At 45.7% G+C, this 19036-nt stretch overlaps 1 protein-coding gene across 1 annotated transcript in view; it reads right to left on the bottom strand.

The window, feature by feature from the left end:
- Positions 1-1597: 1597 nt before the first annotated feature.
- The window catches only part of LOC115073128 (acetyl-CoA carboxylase 2-like), a 107658-nt gene continuing 90219 nt past the window's right edge, over positions 1598-19036 (bottom strand). Inside the window, exons 5-7 of the mRNA XM_029571310.1 lie at positions 7710-7791; positions 7335-7433; positions 1598-1629 (exon numbers count right to left, since the gene is read on the bottom strand). Of these exons, the coding sequence (XP_029427170.1) occupies positions 1598-1629; positions 7335-7433; positions 7710-7791 (213 nt within the window). The remainder of the gene's footprint in view (positions 1630-7334; positions 7434-7709; positions 7792-19036) is intronic.

Genomic DNA, 19036 nt, shown 5'->3' with positions numbered 1-19036 from the left:
TAGATTAAAATAGCCCCCCTTTTTTTGCTACGGATTGTTCTTTTGGGTTTGCTTAGCTCTTTTTGTCTATTCTGCTTAGACATAGAACACACCAGCACATCCACCTTTGGAAAACGTAACTATTCACTTCACCACCGGTTCCAAGGGGTACAGTCCGCTAAAGCATGTCCCCTTTAAGATTTGCTTCTGGAGCATCCCATACAAGGGCAATCAGCTCTTGAATTGCATCCAGGAGGGCAGGGTCTAGGGTGACCAAAAAGGGATCCGTCTTTTGCGCACCTTGAACACTTATAGAGTCACCACCAGTCACACAAGCAACTTCAGAGTCTGAGATAACAAACTTGGTAACTCATCAGCATAAAAGAAATGGAGCAGAGTTCTATGTAGTTTCAAATCCAAAGGGATTTCCCCTTCAGCCAGAGGGGAAACCCCCAAATCTTCGCCAGACTCATCTGTATCCACATTCTCCTGCATACGATCAGGGTCAACTGTATTGTGGAATTTTCACATGGTTAACAACCACTGGGTATGTGACCCTGCATTGAAAGTATCATCATTTCTGTTGGATGCCCCTGCAGAAATGACTGTATTCCCTGGAAAATCCCACTCAGGAAAGGAGGATGGGCCTATACCAGGCCCTAAAGACCTCAATCTGATGCCCTCGGAACGAACATCTCCTGAAGACGTTTCCGTCCTAGGATCAACTGAAGGAGACGACACCCGAAATGAGTCACCTTCAGCTCCAGTCCCCCCACCGAGGGGATGGCCCAGCAGCCAGGCAGCACTGGCAAATACTCGCAAAAATCCTTGGCTGTATTGCCCTTATATGGCAAACAGCACAGATCACTAGGCACTTAGACTTATTTGTCACCAGCACCATATCACCTCACTTCACTTGTACAACCAAATAAAAGACAAACTCAAGCACAGTCACAAGCACACTTGCTCTCAAGTAGGCACCCAGCACACTCAACTCAACACACACTCAGGTAGGCGCTTCAGTACGTGCTCAATTAGATGCCCTGTATGCACTCAGGCAGGTATTCAGTATACGCCCAGGTAGGCGCTCAGCACGCACACAAGTTGGTACTCAGTAGGTGCTCAAGTCAGCACTCGGTCTCAAACAGGCCCAATGAAATATAGGTCGCAAATATATGCCGCAACCCTGTGCGCACTAGTAGGCGCACACATGCATATCTACATCACCATACTGTCGCGCAGCAAACACGTGCACAAATAAGCACACGCAAGTGCTGTTGTGGCCTACCACACAGCTCGAAAAGTCAAGCCTGGGATTGGGACCTAGTCAGAGGCTGCTCAACCTGCCATGGCTGTGCTGCCTTGGCACCTCACTAAACTTCCTAGAGAGGTGAGAGTGAGCAAGGAAAGGACTTCGACCACTCATGCTGAGGGAGGAAGACCCAGTAAGAAAAGAATAGGACAATAAAACCTCCCTACTCTCTGCCTTCTGCTCATCTTCATTTACTTTTTTATTTTTTTACACCTAAACTCAGCTGAGAGTACGATTGGGTCTCTGGCTAAGGGGGAAGGAGAGCAAAAGCCTTCACCACCAAGCCTCCCTCATCCATCAATCGCATCACCTGTTTATGACTTTGACCAGGTCTCCGGCTACAGGGAGAGAGGGCGAAAGCTTTCACCGCTGAGTCTCCCTCGTCTCTCAGCCGCTTTGCCTTTTTTTTTTTTTTAGTTCAAACCCTAGACCCTGCCCTCCTGGATGCAATTCAAGAGCTGATTGCCCTTGTATGGGATGCTCCAGAAGCAAATCTTAAAGGGGACATGCTTTAGCGGACTGTACCCCTTGGAACCGGTGGTGAAGTGAATAGTTACGTTTTCCAAAGGTGGATGTGCTGGTGTGTTCTATGTCTATCACAAACTTCTACCCGTTCACCACTGTATTCCAGCGTACCTTACTTGTGCACACACAAACACGAAACAATCGTATCACTGGTCAATAATTCATGTAAATCAATCTAGCCAAGTATATGTAGGCCCCTCACTCTGAGGGTCTGTCAAATCATACAGACTCCTAAATAGGTATGGGGCCACCTTGCTTTAATTATAACATCGTTTTTGGAACTTTTTGAACTTTTTGAAATTTTTTGCCTTTTTTTAAAATGTCAAGCAAACTAATCAAAGGTCAGCATTCAATCACCGCTTTTTATAGCACAAAGGTTTCAAAAGATACGAGAGGAACCGTCAATACTCATCTGCTCCCATATTTTGGTTGGTCTCCCTCTCCCCGACACGCGCGTGTTTCGAACCCGAAGTTCTGCCTCAGGGGGATATCCTTCTGTATCTGTTAATAAACGATTTGCCCAGCTTCAAAGTCGCGATTTGCCTTCTTCATTTTCTTGCTTCTTATAATTTCTTGGCATCTTTTGAAGTATCTTAATTTTTCAGCGGCCGCGTCCCGCCGCCCTTGTATTTAAATGGCATCCCGCTGAAAGTGAGACTCTTATAGGCTGGACCGGAACTTACGTCATCACAAACAGTTTCCCTTCACGTCCAAGGTACCTTAATCATCTATACGATCCTCAAGGAGTGTTCCCATTCAGCACCCCATGAATTCACGATTCTTAGTGTTACTGCTCCACAGAGCATTTATTTATATAGCACCACGGGCGTTAGTTATTCTCAGTCCTCGTCTCTACATTAAGAATCGGGTCTGGCAGGCAACTAAGCGTCCTCTATCACGTCCGCTTATGACGTCACCGGATATTGTCGCAAGAGTCCTTAATCTTCCGAATGTTGCTCTTCATCAGGAATATCCTAGGTCTCCGGGCCATGGCTGTTGCCCTTCTATTTAAAATGCAATGTATTGATAGCCCTCCTTCATTAGGGATATTAGCTTCGAAAACTCTGACTGCACAACTTTTATAGAATAAGCACACCATTATCACTCCAAATTTTTCAATCACTGTAAACTGCACATCCTTTAAGAAACTGGCATAGATTGTTAGTGAGAACCGGCAGAATCTAAATCAAGGAATACCAGTTTATCTTTTCATTCAAACCCGCCGGGTCTATTGTGTTTAGCCAGTAAATCCAAAATTGTTCCCGCATGTTTAAGCGAGCTTGAATGTCCCCACCTCGTGGGCCACAATGCACCTGTTCCACAACTAGCCATTTCAGATCAACAAACTTATGTTGGGCATTAATACAGTGCTGTACCAATGGCGCCGTAATTTTCCCAGTTTTGATACAACTTCTGTGCTCTATGAGCCTGGTTCTGATCTTCCATTTGGTACGGCCGATGTACAGCAGATTGCATGAGCACTGTATAGCATATATGACTTTCTCTGATTCACAATCTGTGAGTGTATTTAATTTCAGAACCTTATCTGAATTTGGTACTTGCCACTGGCTACCTTTCCAAGACAGGATGCACATATCACAGTGGCCACACTCACGGTGGCCACCTGTTAGCAGGGGTGGACTGGTAGATGTAAAGGTGGATTTTACCACCATGTCTCTAATATTTTGACCCCTGAAAAATGCGAATCTTGGTCCTGTGTGAAAAATCGAATGTAGAGTCAGTATATGCCAGTGTGACTTGATAATGCTCATGACTATATTGGCTTGTTTGCAGTGTTGAAGGGTGCATGTGGTCTTCTGTGAGAAAGGACGTTGTTGATATTGTAGCAGTAAGAATCTATTTGCGTATAACGCCCTCTTGTAAGCTTTCTTCACAATTGTGTTGGGGTACCCACGCTGGGCGAATCTCGCTATTAAATCTGGTGCTTGTGCCTTGAACTCAGCTATTGATGAGCAAATACGTCGCAACCGCAAAAACTGGGAAATAGGAAGTCCATTCTTCAAGCCCAAGGGGTGATCACTGGAATATCTTAGATTTATTTATTTATTTTATTTTATTTTATTTATTTAGAGTTTTTATATACCGGCAATCATGAAAACATATCTTGCTGGTTTACATAGAATGGGGGTGCAATAAAATACTTAGAACTTAAGAACATAGAACTAGAACTGTGGTGACAGAAGGTACAGTTACATTTAACAAAGGTGGCCAAACTTGGAGTAGGAAAAATAGAAAAGAGGATAGAAATGGTTAAACAATATACAATTTAAATGTAGTATACAAAATAAATGTTATAAACAAACGGCAAGGTGATTTAGGAGTTATTGGATTGTGTCATTGATAGTTGTTTCATTGATAGTTGTGTCATTGATAGTTGTTTCGATCTATTTTCTTCCTATATAAGGTGGTTTTTATGCGGTCCTCGTCACGTTGGATCAAAATATCCAAGAAAGCAATGGATTGTTGGTCTATATGTGCTGTAAATTGTAAGTTGTTATCGATTGTATTAATCCATGATAGAAACAATTGCAATTTAGCTTCCGATGCCCCCCAGATGAAAAATATATCATCTATGTATCTCTTATAAATTATGATATATTGAAACCAGTGTGATTTGCACAATTTCTCAACCTTGAACTCCACCATATATAAATTGGCAATGTCAGGAGCTACTGTAGCCCCCATTGCCACCCCTTTTATTTGAAGGTACATTGTGTCATCGAATTTGAAAAAATTTTTAAATACTACTAGTTCTAGAAGCCCAAGTAGGAAACCTGAAGGAACCGAATGAGGACGGGGGCGAGAATGAAAAATCTTCTTTAACAAATCAAATGCTTCCCGTTGTGGGACGTTAGTATATAAAGCAGTCACATCAAGGGTAACCAACCAATATTCTTCCGGTAAATCAGAAACTTCTTCCAAAATTCGAAGCATATGAGATGTATCTTGTAGAAATGAGCGAGCCTCTTTCACGTACGGCTTCAGGAAGAAATCAAGATACATAGACAGGGGTTCTAATATAGAACCTTTACTGGAAACTATAGGGCGTCCAGGAGGAGCCCTAACATCCTTATGGACTTTTGGGAGGGTATATAATACTGGAATCACCAGTTGTTGGACCCTCAGTGCCCGGGCTTCTCTGGAGGTCACATATCCTTCTTGAAGACCTTTTTCAACCAACTCATCGATGGTCTGCTGTATCTCATCTGTTGGATCACTTGCTAGAATTTGATAATACTCCCTTTGTTCTAATTGCCGGAGTATTTCCAAAACATAATCCTCTGTATTTTGGATCACAGTGGCCCCACCTTTATCCGCAGGTTTTACTATAATGTGAGGATTGGCTGCGAGTTGTTTAATGGCATGATATTGATTGTATGACCAATCTGATGCTCTAGAGTAGCCCCCCATTTGGCCCCGCTCTTCTGACTGACCCACATCTCTTAACACTAACTGCATAAAAGTAGCAATTGCAGGATCGGTGGGGCCCGGCGGTATCCACGTTGATGGGGGAGTTATAACAGAATGATCCAAAGACACCTGATCTTTAAAAAACAGTTGCAATTGCAATCTTCTAAAGAAGCGGTGTAGGTCAATCCTAGTTTTAAATGAGTTATATTTACAAAAAGGAATATAGGATAATCCCTTATCAAGCGCCTCTAGCGTCGTCTCAGATAACTCCACTTGCGAGATGTTTATTACTCCCGTGTCTTTTGGTTGTGATGTCATCCTTAAAAATTCTGTTGGTTGCGATACTGCGATCGTGTTGTTGGACCTTGCCAATTGGACGATCTCGTCCCCCTGCGTCCTCTGTACGGTCTTGAGTAATTGGACTCCTTGTTTGTGCCTAAAAAAGGAGCTGATTGTGTTGTGGTGGACTTTTTCCTTTCCTCTTCACTCCCACTGTGACTCGAATCATCCGATGAGTCTTGAAACGTGACGTGAGGACGCCTTCTAGTTTCTTTTCTATTCTTCCAATAGAATAGTACCTTGGACGTGAAGGGAAACTGTTTGTGATGACGTAAGTTCCGGTCCAGCCTATAAGAGTCTCACTTTCAGCGGGATGCCATTTAAATACAAGGGCGGCGGGACGCGGCCGCTGAAAAATTAAGATACTTCAAAAGATGCCAAGAAATTATAAGAAGCAAGAAAATGAAGAAGGCAAATCGCGACTTTGAAGCTGGGCAAATCGTTTATTAACAGATACAGAAGGATATCCCCCTGAGGCAGAACTTCGGGTTCGAAACACGCGCGTGTCGGGGAGAGGGAGACCAACCAAAATATGGGAGCAGATGAGTATTGACGGTTCCTCTCGTATCTTTTGAAACCTTTGTGCTATAAAAAGCGGTGATTGAATGCTGACTTTTGATTAGTTTGCTTGACATTTTAAAAAAAGGCAAAAAAGTTCAAAAAGTTCCAAAAACGATGTTATAATTAAAGCAAGGTGGCCCCATACCTATTTAGGAGTCTGTATGATTTGACAGACCCTCAGAGTGAGGGGCCTACATATACTTGGCTAGATTGATTTACATGAATTATTGACCAGTGATACGATTGTTTCGTGTTTGTGTGTTCTATGTCTAAGCAGAATAGACAAAAAGAGCTAAGCAAACCCAAAAGAACAATCCGTAGCAAAAAAAGGGGGGCTATTTTAATCTATAAATATTTCGCTCACTATTTATCAGTTTTTAATTTTTAAATTTTTAGGCTACTGGACTAAAGGTGCTCAACTGAAGACATGACCCATTAGTGCCACCTCAGGAATACAAGCAGTGCAATAATCGTCTGCATGTCTTTCTTTCTCCCTCTTTTTTTTTTTTTTTTACTACAGGCAATCCCAGATAGAGAAATGTATGTCCACCAACTGCTGGAGACGGAGAATACTGGTGGGCTGATAGGGGAAGAGCCATATATCCATGACATCAGCTTTTGCTCTGTCTCCATCTGCTGGTAGAGGTGCATAACCCACATGGAGATTGGCCTGTCTGAGTGCAGAGGAAGGAGCCCATGTGGACAATTTGTTATGTTGGACCAATACAAGGTATCACATGCTCCACAGAAACTGGTTTACCTAAGGACCTACATAAACCAGATAGTAAATAGTAATTTTTTTTATTAAAGAAAAAAAAATACCAGGTACTTTCCACATCCACTGCAATGGGGAAAAAAAGTAGCAAGTTCCAAAAGGTTCCAGATCAGTGACCTAGCAGAAAATTATTCTGGTTACCAGAACACTGTACTACTGGTAGTATTTCAAACTACAGTTTGCCTTCCACTTTCATGACCTCAAACTTTGCTACCTTGAAACAGACAGCTAAATATTTTGTTTTCAAAAGATTCAAGAAAACCCATTTCTTAGCACTAAGAAAGAAGTGCTAAGCACTGAATATTTTAAACAAAAATAAAAGAAAGCCACAGGGTCTAACTGGTGAAAACCATGGCACTGTGCACAGGAAGCAACTAAAGTAACACACAGATAGAAAGGATGGTAACATACCACTTCCGCTCCAGGACAGCGTTGGAATCTGGATGGTCTGAGCTACGATAGTTGAAGCCACTTTATCCCCTAAGGCCCACATGGCCTCAGCTGGAGGACCTTCAAAGTAAATCAGAACATTAAGAGCCAGGTTACCACTACTTATTCAACAGCACGAAAATAAACGGGAAGTTTAAAATAGCCATGATGCAGATCAACATTCCTAGCCTTGAGCGGCTCTTAGTAACATACATACATAGTAAATGACGGCAGATAAGGACCAAATGGCGCATCCAATCTGCCCAGTTGTCCTCCTTTCAGTTTTCTACTGCTTTTGGTAGATGAACACAACATTTTTCTTTCAGTTATGTTCAAAAGGCAGCAAAGGATTATTACCCAAGAAAGCAATTCCATATTTCCGCAGCAGCTCTGGAAGTTTCGGGTTTTCTGATGCGTGACCCCAGCCTGCCCAAACCGCCTGAGATAAAAAAAAAAAAATCAAATACAGAAGGTGAAAAAATTGGAAACCATCTGCATTGTTGCAATTTACTCTGACATATCATTCTTTCCTCTACAGAGCTTTAACAATAGCTCAAAAAATTAAAATGCTACAAGATTTCCAAGTTTAACAGTATCATCAGAATTACTAAGTCCTAGGCGGTCAATTTTCAGACTGCACACGCTGTTGCAAAATCCAAATGTTTTCTACTTGTGAACTTTGCATCAATTTTCAAAATGTAAGTAGACAGGATCTTTCAACTTGAAAACTGCCTAAGAAGAAAGTGCCTGCAGGGATTTGCTGCTCCTTTAATGACAAACAGCGCACGATTTTCTCTCCCCCAACCTAACCCCGCCCTGGGAACACTTCTACCACAATGCAAGAAGTATGCATGTTGTGGAATAACACACATACATCTACCGCAAAAAGAGTGGGAAATTTCCAAATAGGCATTTACACATGGAAAAGCAGAGTTGCTTACCTGTAACAGGTCTTATCCCAGGACAACAAGATATAGTCCTCACACGTGGGTGACATCACTAGATGGAGCCCTATCACGGAAAACTTTTCTGTCAAAGTTTCTAGAACTTTTGACTGGCACACTGAGCGTGCCCAGCATGCCATGATCCCTGCAGCCACAGGAGTCTCCCTTCAGTCTCGTTTGTAGCAAAAGGTGCGAGCGAAAAAATAAAATAAAACGTTTCGGACAATTCCGCGGGGTGGCGAGTGGGTTTAGTGAGCACTACATCCTGCTGTCCTGGGAGAACACCTGTTACAGGTAAGCAGCTCTGCTTTCTCCCAGGACAAGCAGGATGGTAGTCCTCACATGTGGGTGATTACCAAGCAACAGGCTGACGCATATTTGTGTGGACCAACAGCGTACAACTTGTGCAACAGGCAGAACAACTGATGTACTGTTGGGAAAAATGAGGCAACCTGAAAATCACAGCAAATTGGATGTGGAAGGAGTTGGGATTATACTGGAAATAAATTCTTCAGGACAGATTGGCCAAATGCAGAGTCTTGACATCCTTCCTTGTCCAGGCAGTAATGTGCTGCAAATGTGTGAAGAGAGCTCCATGTTACAACTTTGCAGATGTCAGCAATCGGTACTGAACGGTATTGTGCTACTGAGGTTGCCATGGCTCTTACTGAGTGCTCCTTCACTCGTCCCTGGAGAGGAAGGCCTGCTTTTTCATAGCAAAATTCGATACAGTCTGCTAGCCAGTTGGAGAGAGTTTGTTTGCCCACTGCAACTCCTAGTATGTTTTTGTCAAAAGAAACAAAGAGTTGGGTGGATGTCCTGTGGACTGCAGCTCGGTCTAGGTAAAATGTAAGTGCACGTTTACAATCCAAGGTGTGTAAAACCCTCTCGCCCTAGTGAGAGTGAGGCCTTCAGAAAAAGATGGGCAAGACTACAGACTGATTCAAGTGGAAGGCAGTAACTACCTTGGGAAGGAATTTAGGGTGAGTACATACTAGGGATGTGAATCGTGTGATCGATCGATTTTGGCTGGGGGGGAGGGAAATCTGATCATCATGGGTTTTTTTGTTAAAAAATTGTAAATCGGGGGAGGGCGGGAAAACCGGCACACCAAAACAACCCTAAAACCCACCCCGACCCTTTAAAACAAATCCCCCACCCTCCCGAACCCCCTAAAATGTTTTAAATTACCTGGGGTCCAGTGGGGGGGTCCCAGCGCGATCTCCTGCTCTCGGACCACGGCTGCGTTAATAGAAATGGCGCCGGTGGCCCTTTGCCCTTACCATATGACAGGGCAAAGGTAGCGCCGGCGCCATTTTGGTTCCTGTCACCCGACGTCACGAGTGCAGGAGATCGCTCCCGGACCCCCGCTGGACCCCCAGGGACTTTTGGCCAGCTTGGGGGGGCCTCCTGACCCCCACAAGACTTGCCAAAAGTCCAGCGGGGGTCCGGGAGCGACCTCCTGCACTCGGGCCGTATTGCCAATATTCAAAATGGCGCCAGCGCTACTTTTGCGCCATTTTGAGTATTGGCAATACGGCCCGAGTGCAGGAGGTCGCTACCTTTGCCCTGTCATATGGTAAGGGCAAAGGGCCACCGGCGCCATTTCTATTAACGCAGCCGTGGCCCGAGAGCAGGAGATTGCGCCGGGACCCTCCCACTGGACCCCAGGTAATTTAAAACATTTTGGGGGGGTTCGGGAGGGTGGGGGATTTGTTTTAAAGGGTCGGGGGGTTTAGGGTTGTTTTGGTGTGCCGGTTTTCCCGCCCTCCCCCTCCCCGATTTACGTTTTTGACGATAAATCGGGGGAATTGCTATTGTATCGCGGCTCTAACGATTTTTGACGATTTAAAATATATCTGACGATTGTTTTAAATCGTCAAAAAACGATTCACATCCCTAGTACATACTCTGTCATGTAGGAACCTTGTATAGGGTGAGTATGTGACAAGTGCTTGTAACTCACTAACCCTTCGAGCAAATGTAATGGCTACTAGGAAGAGAACTTTCCATGTAAGAAATTTAACATCACAGGAGTGCAAAGGCTCAAACAGGGAGCTAATGAGCCTTGTAAGTACTACATTTAGGTCCCATTCAGTGGGGTTTCAGTTGTAGTAGGCCCCTCATAAATCTACTCACAAGGGGTTGCGCTGTTACAGGGGCATCCCCAACTCCTTTGTGGTACGCTGAGATAGCACTCAGGTGTACCCTCACCAAAGACGTCTGGAGATCAGTCTGAAAGGTGCCAGAGAAAAGGGGTCGATACCTTTTTGCGTGCACCATGTGATGAATCTTTTCCACTTAGAACGATAGGATTTTTGTGTGGAAGGCTTTCGTGAGGCTACAAGCACTTGAAAGACATCAGTTGAAAGGTTAAGTGGTTGGAGGATCAAGCTTTCAACATCCACACTGTGAGGGATAGAGTCTGAAGGTTCGGATGGCATAACATGCCTCGGTTCTGAGTTATGAGAGTGGGCGCTGTGCCCAGGTGAATGGGTTCTCTGATCGAGAGGTTGAGAAGCATGGGAAACCATACTTTGTCCTGTTGTAGCTTTACAACAGTTTTGGCTATCAGCGGTATCGGGGGATACGTGTATAGGAGAGGCCTGTGTTCCAGGGGTGAGCAAAGGTGTCCATGGCTAACTTGTTTGTTGCCTGTGCAGGAAGCAGAATCTGTCCACTTTGTGATTCAGTTCGGATGCAGAGAGGTCTATTGTTGGTTGACCCCAGCATTGGAAGATTCTGGTCGTTACCACAGGATCCAGAGACCACTCGTGGGGATGGAACTGTCGGCTGAGGCGATCTGCTACCACGTTCTGCATGCCTGCCAGATAAGTGGCCCGTAGATACATGGAGTGTGAAAGGGCCCAGGCCCAGATTTGCGTGGCTTCTTGGCAGAGGAGATAAGAGCCTGTACCACCCTGTTTGTTCAAGTACCACATTACAACTGTGTTGTCTGTTTGTATGAGTACAGTCTTGTGTGAAAATCAGTCCTTGAATACATATAGAGCATAACGTATAGCTCAAAGCTCTAGGAAGTTGATCTGAAACGTTGCTTCGAGCTGTGTCCAAGTACCTTGAGTTTGAAGATTGTTCACATGAGCTCCACAACCCAAGTTGGATACGTCTGTGGTCAAAGTTATTTGCAGAACTGGTTGCTGAAAGGGTAGACCTGTTAGCAAGTTGACTTTGTTCGTCCACCAGAGAAGCGATAAATGTAACTGGTAGATTACTTGAATCTGGGATTAAAATGGTTGAATGGCTTGGATCCATTGAGATTTCAAAGTCCATTGAGTTATTCTCATGGCCAATCTGGCCATAGGAGTGACGTGGACCGTGGAAGCCATGTGGCCCAGCAATGTTAGGAATTGATGGGCTGAGGCTGTTTTCTTTGTAAGCAGAGATACAGCTAGTCTGGAGACTGTGTCTGCGTGGTCGTTGGACAGGAAGGCCTTTGCCACTGTGGTGTCCAAATCTGCTCTGATGAAAGTCAGGGGGTGAGATGAAAGTCAGGAGTGAGATGGAGTCAGCTGGGATTTTTGGTAGTTGACGAGAAAACCCAGAGAGTGTAGCAGACTGATAGTGAGCTTGAGAGCGTCGAGAGCTCCTTGCTTGGATTGGCTCTTAATGAGCCAGTCGTCCAGGTAAGGAAAGACATGTATGCTTTTCTTGCGTAGATGGGCCGCAGCCACTGCAAGGCACTTTGTAAATAAACGGGGTGCTGAAGCTAGTCCGAAAGGCAGGACCTGGTACTGAAAGTGTTGATGTTCCACTAGGAAACGCAGGTACTTTTGGTGATGTGGGGATATTGGAATGTGAGCGTAAGCGTCATGAAGATCCAGAGAACAGAGCCAATCTCCTTTTTGCAGAAGCGAAATGATGGTGCCTAAGGACACCATCCTGAATTTTTCTTTTTGAAGAAATTTGTTTGAGATTGCAGAGGTCTAAGATGGGGCAGAGGCTGCCTGATTTCTTTGGAATGAGAAAATAGTAGGAGTAGAACCCTCTACCCTGCTGTGCCCGGGGCATAGGTTCCACAGCCCTGGCGCCCAGAAGGGTGGACAGTTCTGACTCTAGAAGACTTGTGTGATCTTTGTGTATCCACAGTGGATTGGGTGGTGAGTCCAGGGGTACCATGAGAAAATTTAGATGGCATCCATGGATTATAATGGATATCACCCATTGGTCTGTGGTAATGCTGAGCCAGTTGGTTACGAAATGGTGAATTCGACCTCCTACTGGCAAAAGTGGATCTGGATTTGTGGAACAGCTGCTGTTCTCTGGATAGGTTTCAAAATCCAGAGGCTTGGCCTGTTTGTTGTGATGTGGCTGAGGCCTGGATGTCTTGGGCTGTCGAGGATGTGCTCTCTGAGACAGCCTAGTTAGCCTCGCACAAGATGCAGCTGAGTAGTATCTGTGTGGGCAATAAAATAGTTTCCTAGTGGATCTTCTTGCAGAAGAAGGGGCCTCGGTAGTTACCGTTGATAATTGCCATAGGGTCTCATTGTGGTCTTTTGAGCCACTGCGTCTTGTATCTTGTCGCCGAATAGGTTTTCACCGGTGTATGGCAATCAGCAAGTTTGTCTTGGACTTCAGGTCTCAGATCAGAAGCTTTTAGCCAGGCCCACCTCCTGCGCTGATTCCTGTCGCTGACATGCGAGAAGCTGTTTCAAAGGAGTCGTAAGCAGCACAAACCTCATGTTTCCCAGCCTCAAGACCTTTTTGTAGTATGGCGTTGAGACTATCTTGCTGCTGTCGGGGAAGAGAGTCAGCTATTTCCTGAACCTGCTTCCAAAGATTCCTTTGATACTGTGTCATGTAAAGTTGGTATGCAGCTATGCGTGACACTAGCATAGAACCTTGAAACACCTTGCGACCCAAGATATCAAGGAATTTTTGGTCCTTGCCAGGAGGTGTTGAAGAGTGTGGTTGTAGTCTTCTGGCCTTCTTTTGTGCAGATTCAACTACCACCGACTGATGGGGCAGTTGTGGTTTTTGGAATCCAGGAATATGTTGGACCAGATAAGTTGCTCCCAGAGACGATGTTGCAGATCTACTAGCACTTCGTGTACCAGGATAGCAATCACTTCTTTCGGTGCATCCACAAATTGGAGAACCTCTAATGTTTTATGGCGTGTGTCCTCCTCTGTAATGAGTTCAAAGGGAATTGTGTCTGACATTTCCCTAACAAAATTGGTAAAGGAGAGATCTTCTGGGGGAAATTTTCTCCTTTCTTCTGGGGAGATGGCTCTGATAAGATATCCTCCGTGGATGTGTCTGTGTTAACATCTTCCCATGTGTCAGAAAAGGTCTCTTGTCAAGATCCTGAAGGAGGAAAGATGATTGGTATGCTAGGTCGGGTTGGCACCGCTGGCTCCTTCCATCCTGTCGATGGAAGATGCAGTGGCACCGATGCGGGTTTCGGAGGCAACTGAGGCATCGATGGAAAACGAGGGCCTCTCGGTCCTGAGAGTCCTGATGGACCAGACATCGGTTCAGGCATCGGTGACAGAGGACTGGAATCTGTGCCTTTGCTGTCTGAGGACCCCGGAATGGGAATCGGGGCTTTCAGAGGCTTTGCAGGTTGCTTTGGCATCGGTGGCCCGGGTTGGTTGGAAGGGCACAGATGAGTGTATCTAGCCTGGTTAGCAACGGTGCAAATATCGATGGCTCCGGTGTCGGTATGGGGGGCCGGCATCGATGGCTGTAGTCTCGGAGAGCATCGAGCACTGCCTGGTGGATGAAACCATCCAATTCCTCCCTGAAAGCTGGTGTAGATATTGCAGCTACAGGGGGTGGCTGGCTAGGCGCTACTGGCAGCTCCACAGGGACTTGTGGGGGCTCAGTACCCGGCACTGATATTGGTGGGGATCGCCTTGGTTTTTCGGGTGGAGAGGGTGTTAAGGGCTCCTCTAACCATGTCTTCGCAAGCCGACTCACGTCGGTGCTTCCCTCGGTGCTCGGTCCGGTCTTTCTCCAGCACCCAGGTAGATTATGTAGATGCCTTAGACTGAGTCGGTGATGGACGGTCACCGCTGCCCTGGTGCTTCCGGCAAGGTTTGATGACTCATTTCTTCGATGCTCCTGCCAGTGACAATTAGGTGGACGTCGATGGAGTCAGTTTGATTTTAAACAGGGTCTCCATCTTGTCGAGGCGAGCCCGCCTACCTTTCGGAGTCATCTGAGCACAACTTGAGCAGTGAAACACGTCGTGTGATGAGCCAAGGCACAGCACACACAGACATCATGTGGGTCGGTAATCGACATGGATCGGGGGCACTCCGGACATTTTCTGAAACCTGTTGCCATAATGGCAGAGGTTGAGGCCCAAACACGGTCGATGGCCTGTGGACACCGAAAGAGGTGGAAGCGGGAACCGACCTGGGATAGTGAACTTTACTCACCAAGCGATGAAAAACACTATCACGATGGGAGACCCCTATGAGGGAATCTTTATTGAAGTAAAATTTAAGTTTATTCCTTGAGGAAAATTGTGTGAGAAATTCTCAGAGAGCTCCTAACCGCGAGGCAAACTCCAGCGCGAAGAAAAAAAAAAGAGACTGAAGGGAGACCCCTGTGGCTGCAGGGATCATGGCATGCTCAGTGTGCCAGTCAAAAGTTCTAGAAACTTTGACAGAAAAGTTTTCCATGATAGGGCTCAGTCCAGTGACGTCACCCACATGTGAGGACTACCATCCTGCTTGTCCTGGGAGAACAGCTTTGAGAAATCACCCTCCCCGTGATGAGAAAGTTTGTAAACCCCTTAGGATAGAAACATAGAAACATAGAAATGACGGCAGAAGAAGACCAAATGGCCCATCCAGTCTGCCCAGCAAGTTTTCGCACTTTTTTTTTCCTCTCACATATTTATCTGTTTCTCTTGGCTCTTAGTAACCTTTTTTTATTCTATTTCCCTTCCACCCCCACCATTAATGTAGAGAGCAGTGTTGGAACTGCATCTAAGTGAAATAGCTTAATTTAGTTAGGGGTATTAACCACCGCAATAAGCAAGCTACACCCATGCTTATCTGTTTATTCAGACTATCAGCTCGATACAGTAAAGTTCAGTTGAAGATTTCTCGTCTGTAACGAGCTCGCTGCGCACAATTCGGACGCGTAAGGCAAACCAGCGATACAGTCTCCAGTTTTGCGCGTCCGTAGCGCTTCTTAAAACAGACGCGTAACCCTTCCCGCACCCGGCATGTAAATGAACGAATTAGCTGTATAATGAAGGAATTAGCTATTCCCCTCCCATACCGTAACGGGCACTCAGGTTCTCTCATTAGTAACGCACTGTTTTGCCGCGGCCGTAACGTGTTAGTTTACCGCCTCCCCCTAGTAGGAGTTAGGACTGTGAGTCTAGTAACAAATCCATCGACACCGCTTAAGATACTCAAAAACAATAAAACACAATTTAAAAAAAAAGCCATACAGAGATGATCAAGAAAATGTAATGATGTGGGACACATAAAACCTGTCAGAAGAAAAAATAAAAATTTTTAAATACCTGTCGGGTGGGCGCCTGTTCCAGGCGGCGGCGGGGGGACACGCGTTAGTTCGAGACGGCCGGCGGGCGGCGGGTGGTCGCGTGTTAAATCTAGGCCGGGTCCGCATAGGCGTGCATTCATTCATCCAGGTGGAGGAGCCGGTGGCGAAAGCAGCCGGCTCCTCCGCCTGGATGAATGAATGAATGTGCGCCTGTGCGACCCCTGCGATTCGGCGCTGAAGGCAGTCACATGCCGTGACGTCACGCCTTGAGCGCCGAATCGCAGGGGTCGCACAGGCGCGCATTCATTCACTGCCGGCAGTGAATGAATGCGCGCCTGTGCGGACCCGGCCTAGATTTAACACGCGACCACCCGCCGCCCGCCGGCCGTCTCGAACTAACGCGTGTCCCCCCGCCGCCGCCTGGAACAGGCGCCCACCCGCCCGCGGCCTAGATTTAACACGCGACCACCCGGCTCCCGCCGCCGCCAGCCGCCTGGACCCACGCGGCCGTCTGAAACTAACGCGCGTCCACCCGCCGCCCGGAACAGGCGCCCACCGCCCGCGGCCTAGATTTAACACGCGACCACCGGCCCCCCGGATCCCGCCGGCCGCCTGGACCCACGCGGCCCTCCGACAGGTATTTAAAAATTTTGATTTTTACACTTCCTGGTGCCTGTCATTTCAAATGTCATTTGAAATGACAGGTACCAGCGCACCCAGGTTACTGTATAGGCGCTGTATTAAGCGCCTATACAGTAAAATGGGTTACGCGGGCATAACCCTTCCCTACCGCTTTAAAGCCGCGGCATGCATTTGCATGCGATTAGAGGAGAGTATCGGGGAGTTAGTGAAGAGAACTGTGCGTGCGGGGAGGAAGGGTGTGCCTGACACTACCTCACTGTTTCTACCTCGACCTTACTGTATCGACCTGTATGTAATTCGGTCCTTGTTGATTGATGCCTGAATATAGATCCACCTTTCTTCAATCCCCCCTGCCAGTGAAGCAGTGTCATGCTGGCTACGCATTGAAAGTGAAGTATCAGTCTTGCTCCCCTGCCGTTGAAGCAGACGGCTATGCTGGATATGCGTGAAGTGTCAAACTCCTCCCCTGCAGTTGAAGCAGAGAGCTATGCTGGCTTTGCATTGAAAGTGAAATATCAGACTTGCTCCCCTGCCGTTGAAGCAGAGGGCTATGCTGGATATGCGTGAATTGTCAAAATTTCCTCCCCTGCCATTGAAGCAGAGAGCTATGCTGGATGTGTGTGAAGTGTCAAACTTCCTCCCCTGCCATTGAAGCAGAGAGCTATGCTGGATGTGTGTGAAGTGTCAAACTTCCTCCCCTGCTGTTGAAGCAGAGAGTTATGCTGGATTTGCATTGAAAGTGAAGTATCAGGTATTTTTTGGGGGTAGTAACCGCCTAACAAGCAAGCTACTCCCCTGCTTTTATGTGGTTGCAAATCCTTTTTTCCACATTTCCTCTTGCTGTTGAAGCATAGAGCAACGTTGGAGTTGTGTATATTGAATAAGGATATTCATCTCCAGGTAGTAGCCATCATTCCCTCAAGCCACCCCCATGCCTCTTCTCTTCATTCACATCCTCTAGACTTTATGGATCCACAGTATTTATCCCATGCCCCTTTGAAATCCTTCACAGTTTTGGTCTTCACCACTCCCTCCGGAAGGGCGTTCCAGGCATCCACCACCCTTCTCCGAGAAGAAATACTTCCTGACATTGGTTCTGAGTCTTCCTCCCTGGAGTTTTAAATCGTGACCCTGGTTCTGCTGATTTTTTTGCAACAGAAAAGGTTTGTCGTTGTCTTTGGATCATTAAAACACAGTACTCCAGGTGAGGCCTCACCAAGGACCTGTACAAGGGGATAATCACTTCCCTTTTCTTACTCGATATTCCTCTCTCTATGCAGCCCAGCATTCCTCTGGCTTTAGCTATCGCCTTGTCACATTGTTTTGCCGACTTCAGATCATTAGACACTATCACCCCAAGGTCTCTCTCCTGCCTCGTGCACATCAGCCCTTCTCCCCCCATCGAATACAGTTAACCCTTGGTCACGGATGTTCTCAGGACTCTGTATCTGCAATGGATTTTAATAAGACCCTCCTCCTGATAGGCTTAGTAAGTTTAACTAAGTTAAACCTTTACTTAGCTGGACACAAGAATATTTAATGCTCCCTGGCTCCACCCTGTGCACTGGCCACAATGGTTCTCCTGCTTCTCTAGGTTTACCTCCCCCAAGTTCTGAGACAGCCACACCCAATCCAGATAGTACAGGTCACTTCTAGAAGTTTGTCCTTTAAAATTTTTTACAAAAAACAGTCTTTATGCCCCAATATTAATATTTAAACAAATTATTAGTGCCAGCTAACTACAAATGAGAAATAGATTTTATCAGATTAAAAGCTGGAGTGGTTTTTTTTTTGTTTTAAATCTTAACTCTATAGCAGATGATCTGTATTTTAGCACAATTTATATAAAAAATATGTTTAGATCCTACTCTAAACCCTAATGAGAAAAAGATAACCGACTGAATAAATAACTCAGACAAAAAGAATATATTTTGATTGTTTATTCAGCTACAAGATTTAACAATAAGTATCCTTGTGTGAAAAAGTATATGAGCCCTTCATTCAATAACTGAAGGCACCTCCTTGAGCAGCAATAACATCAGCTAAATGTTTCTGTAATGCTGATCAGTCTCTCACATTGCTCTTGAGAAATTTTACAGATTCTTCTATAAAGATCTCTTTCAATTCTAGAGATTTGAGGGTTTCTTTGCATGAATAGCTCACATCAGGTCTTGCTGCAATATTTCAATAAAGTGGGAGCACTGAGAGGAAAGGATTACCTTGCTTCTGGCTGAAAGGAATCAGTAAGTTTTGCTTGGGAAACTTTTTTTTCAAGTATTGGGGAGAAAGTAAACCATTGGGGTATATTATTTAGTGTGTGTTGTGTTAATAGTCAGTAAAGAAATTATTCCTTACCTGCTAATTTTCGTTCCTGTAGTACCATGGATCAGTCCAGACGGTGGGTTATGTCCCCCGTCCAGCAGATGGAGTCAGAACAGAGCTCGAGAGTGCCACCTCATATACTAGTGCACCCTCTGCTGGAGCTCAGTATCGCGAATAGCAAAGCCCAAAGAGCAGAAAACAATTTGGATCAAGTACCTGAAACGAAGAAAAACAACATCAACAACTATAACATGGAAGACCTGCAAAAAACAGGTCGAACAGCCAACT

This window comes from Rhinatrema bivittatum, chromosome 11 (genome assembly GCF_901001135.1).
Source record: "Rhinatrema bivittatum chromosome 11, aRhiBiv1.1, whole genome shotgun sequence".
NCBI lineage: Eukaryota > Metazoa > Chordata > Amphibia > Gymnophiona > Rhinatrematidae > Rhinatrema > Rhinatrema bivittatum.
This window is presented reverse-complemented; position numbering and strand designations above follow the sequence as displayed.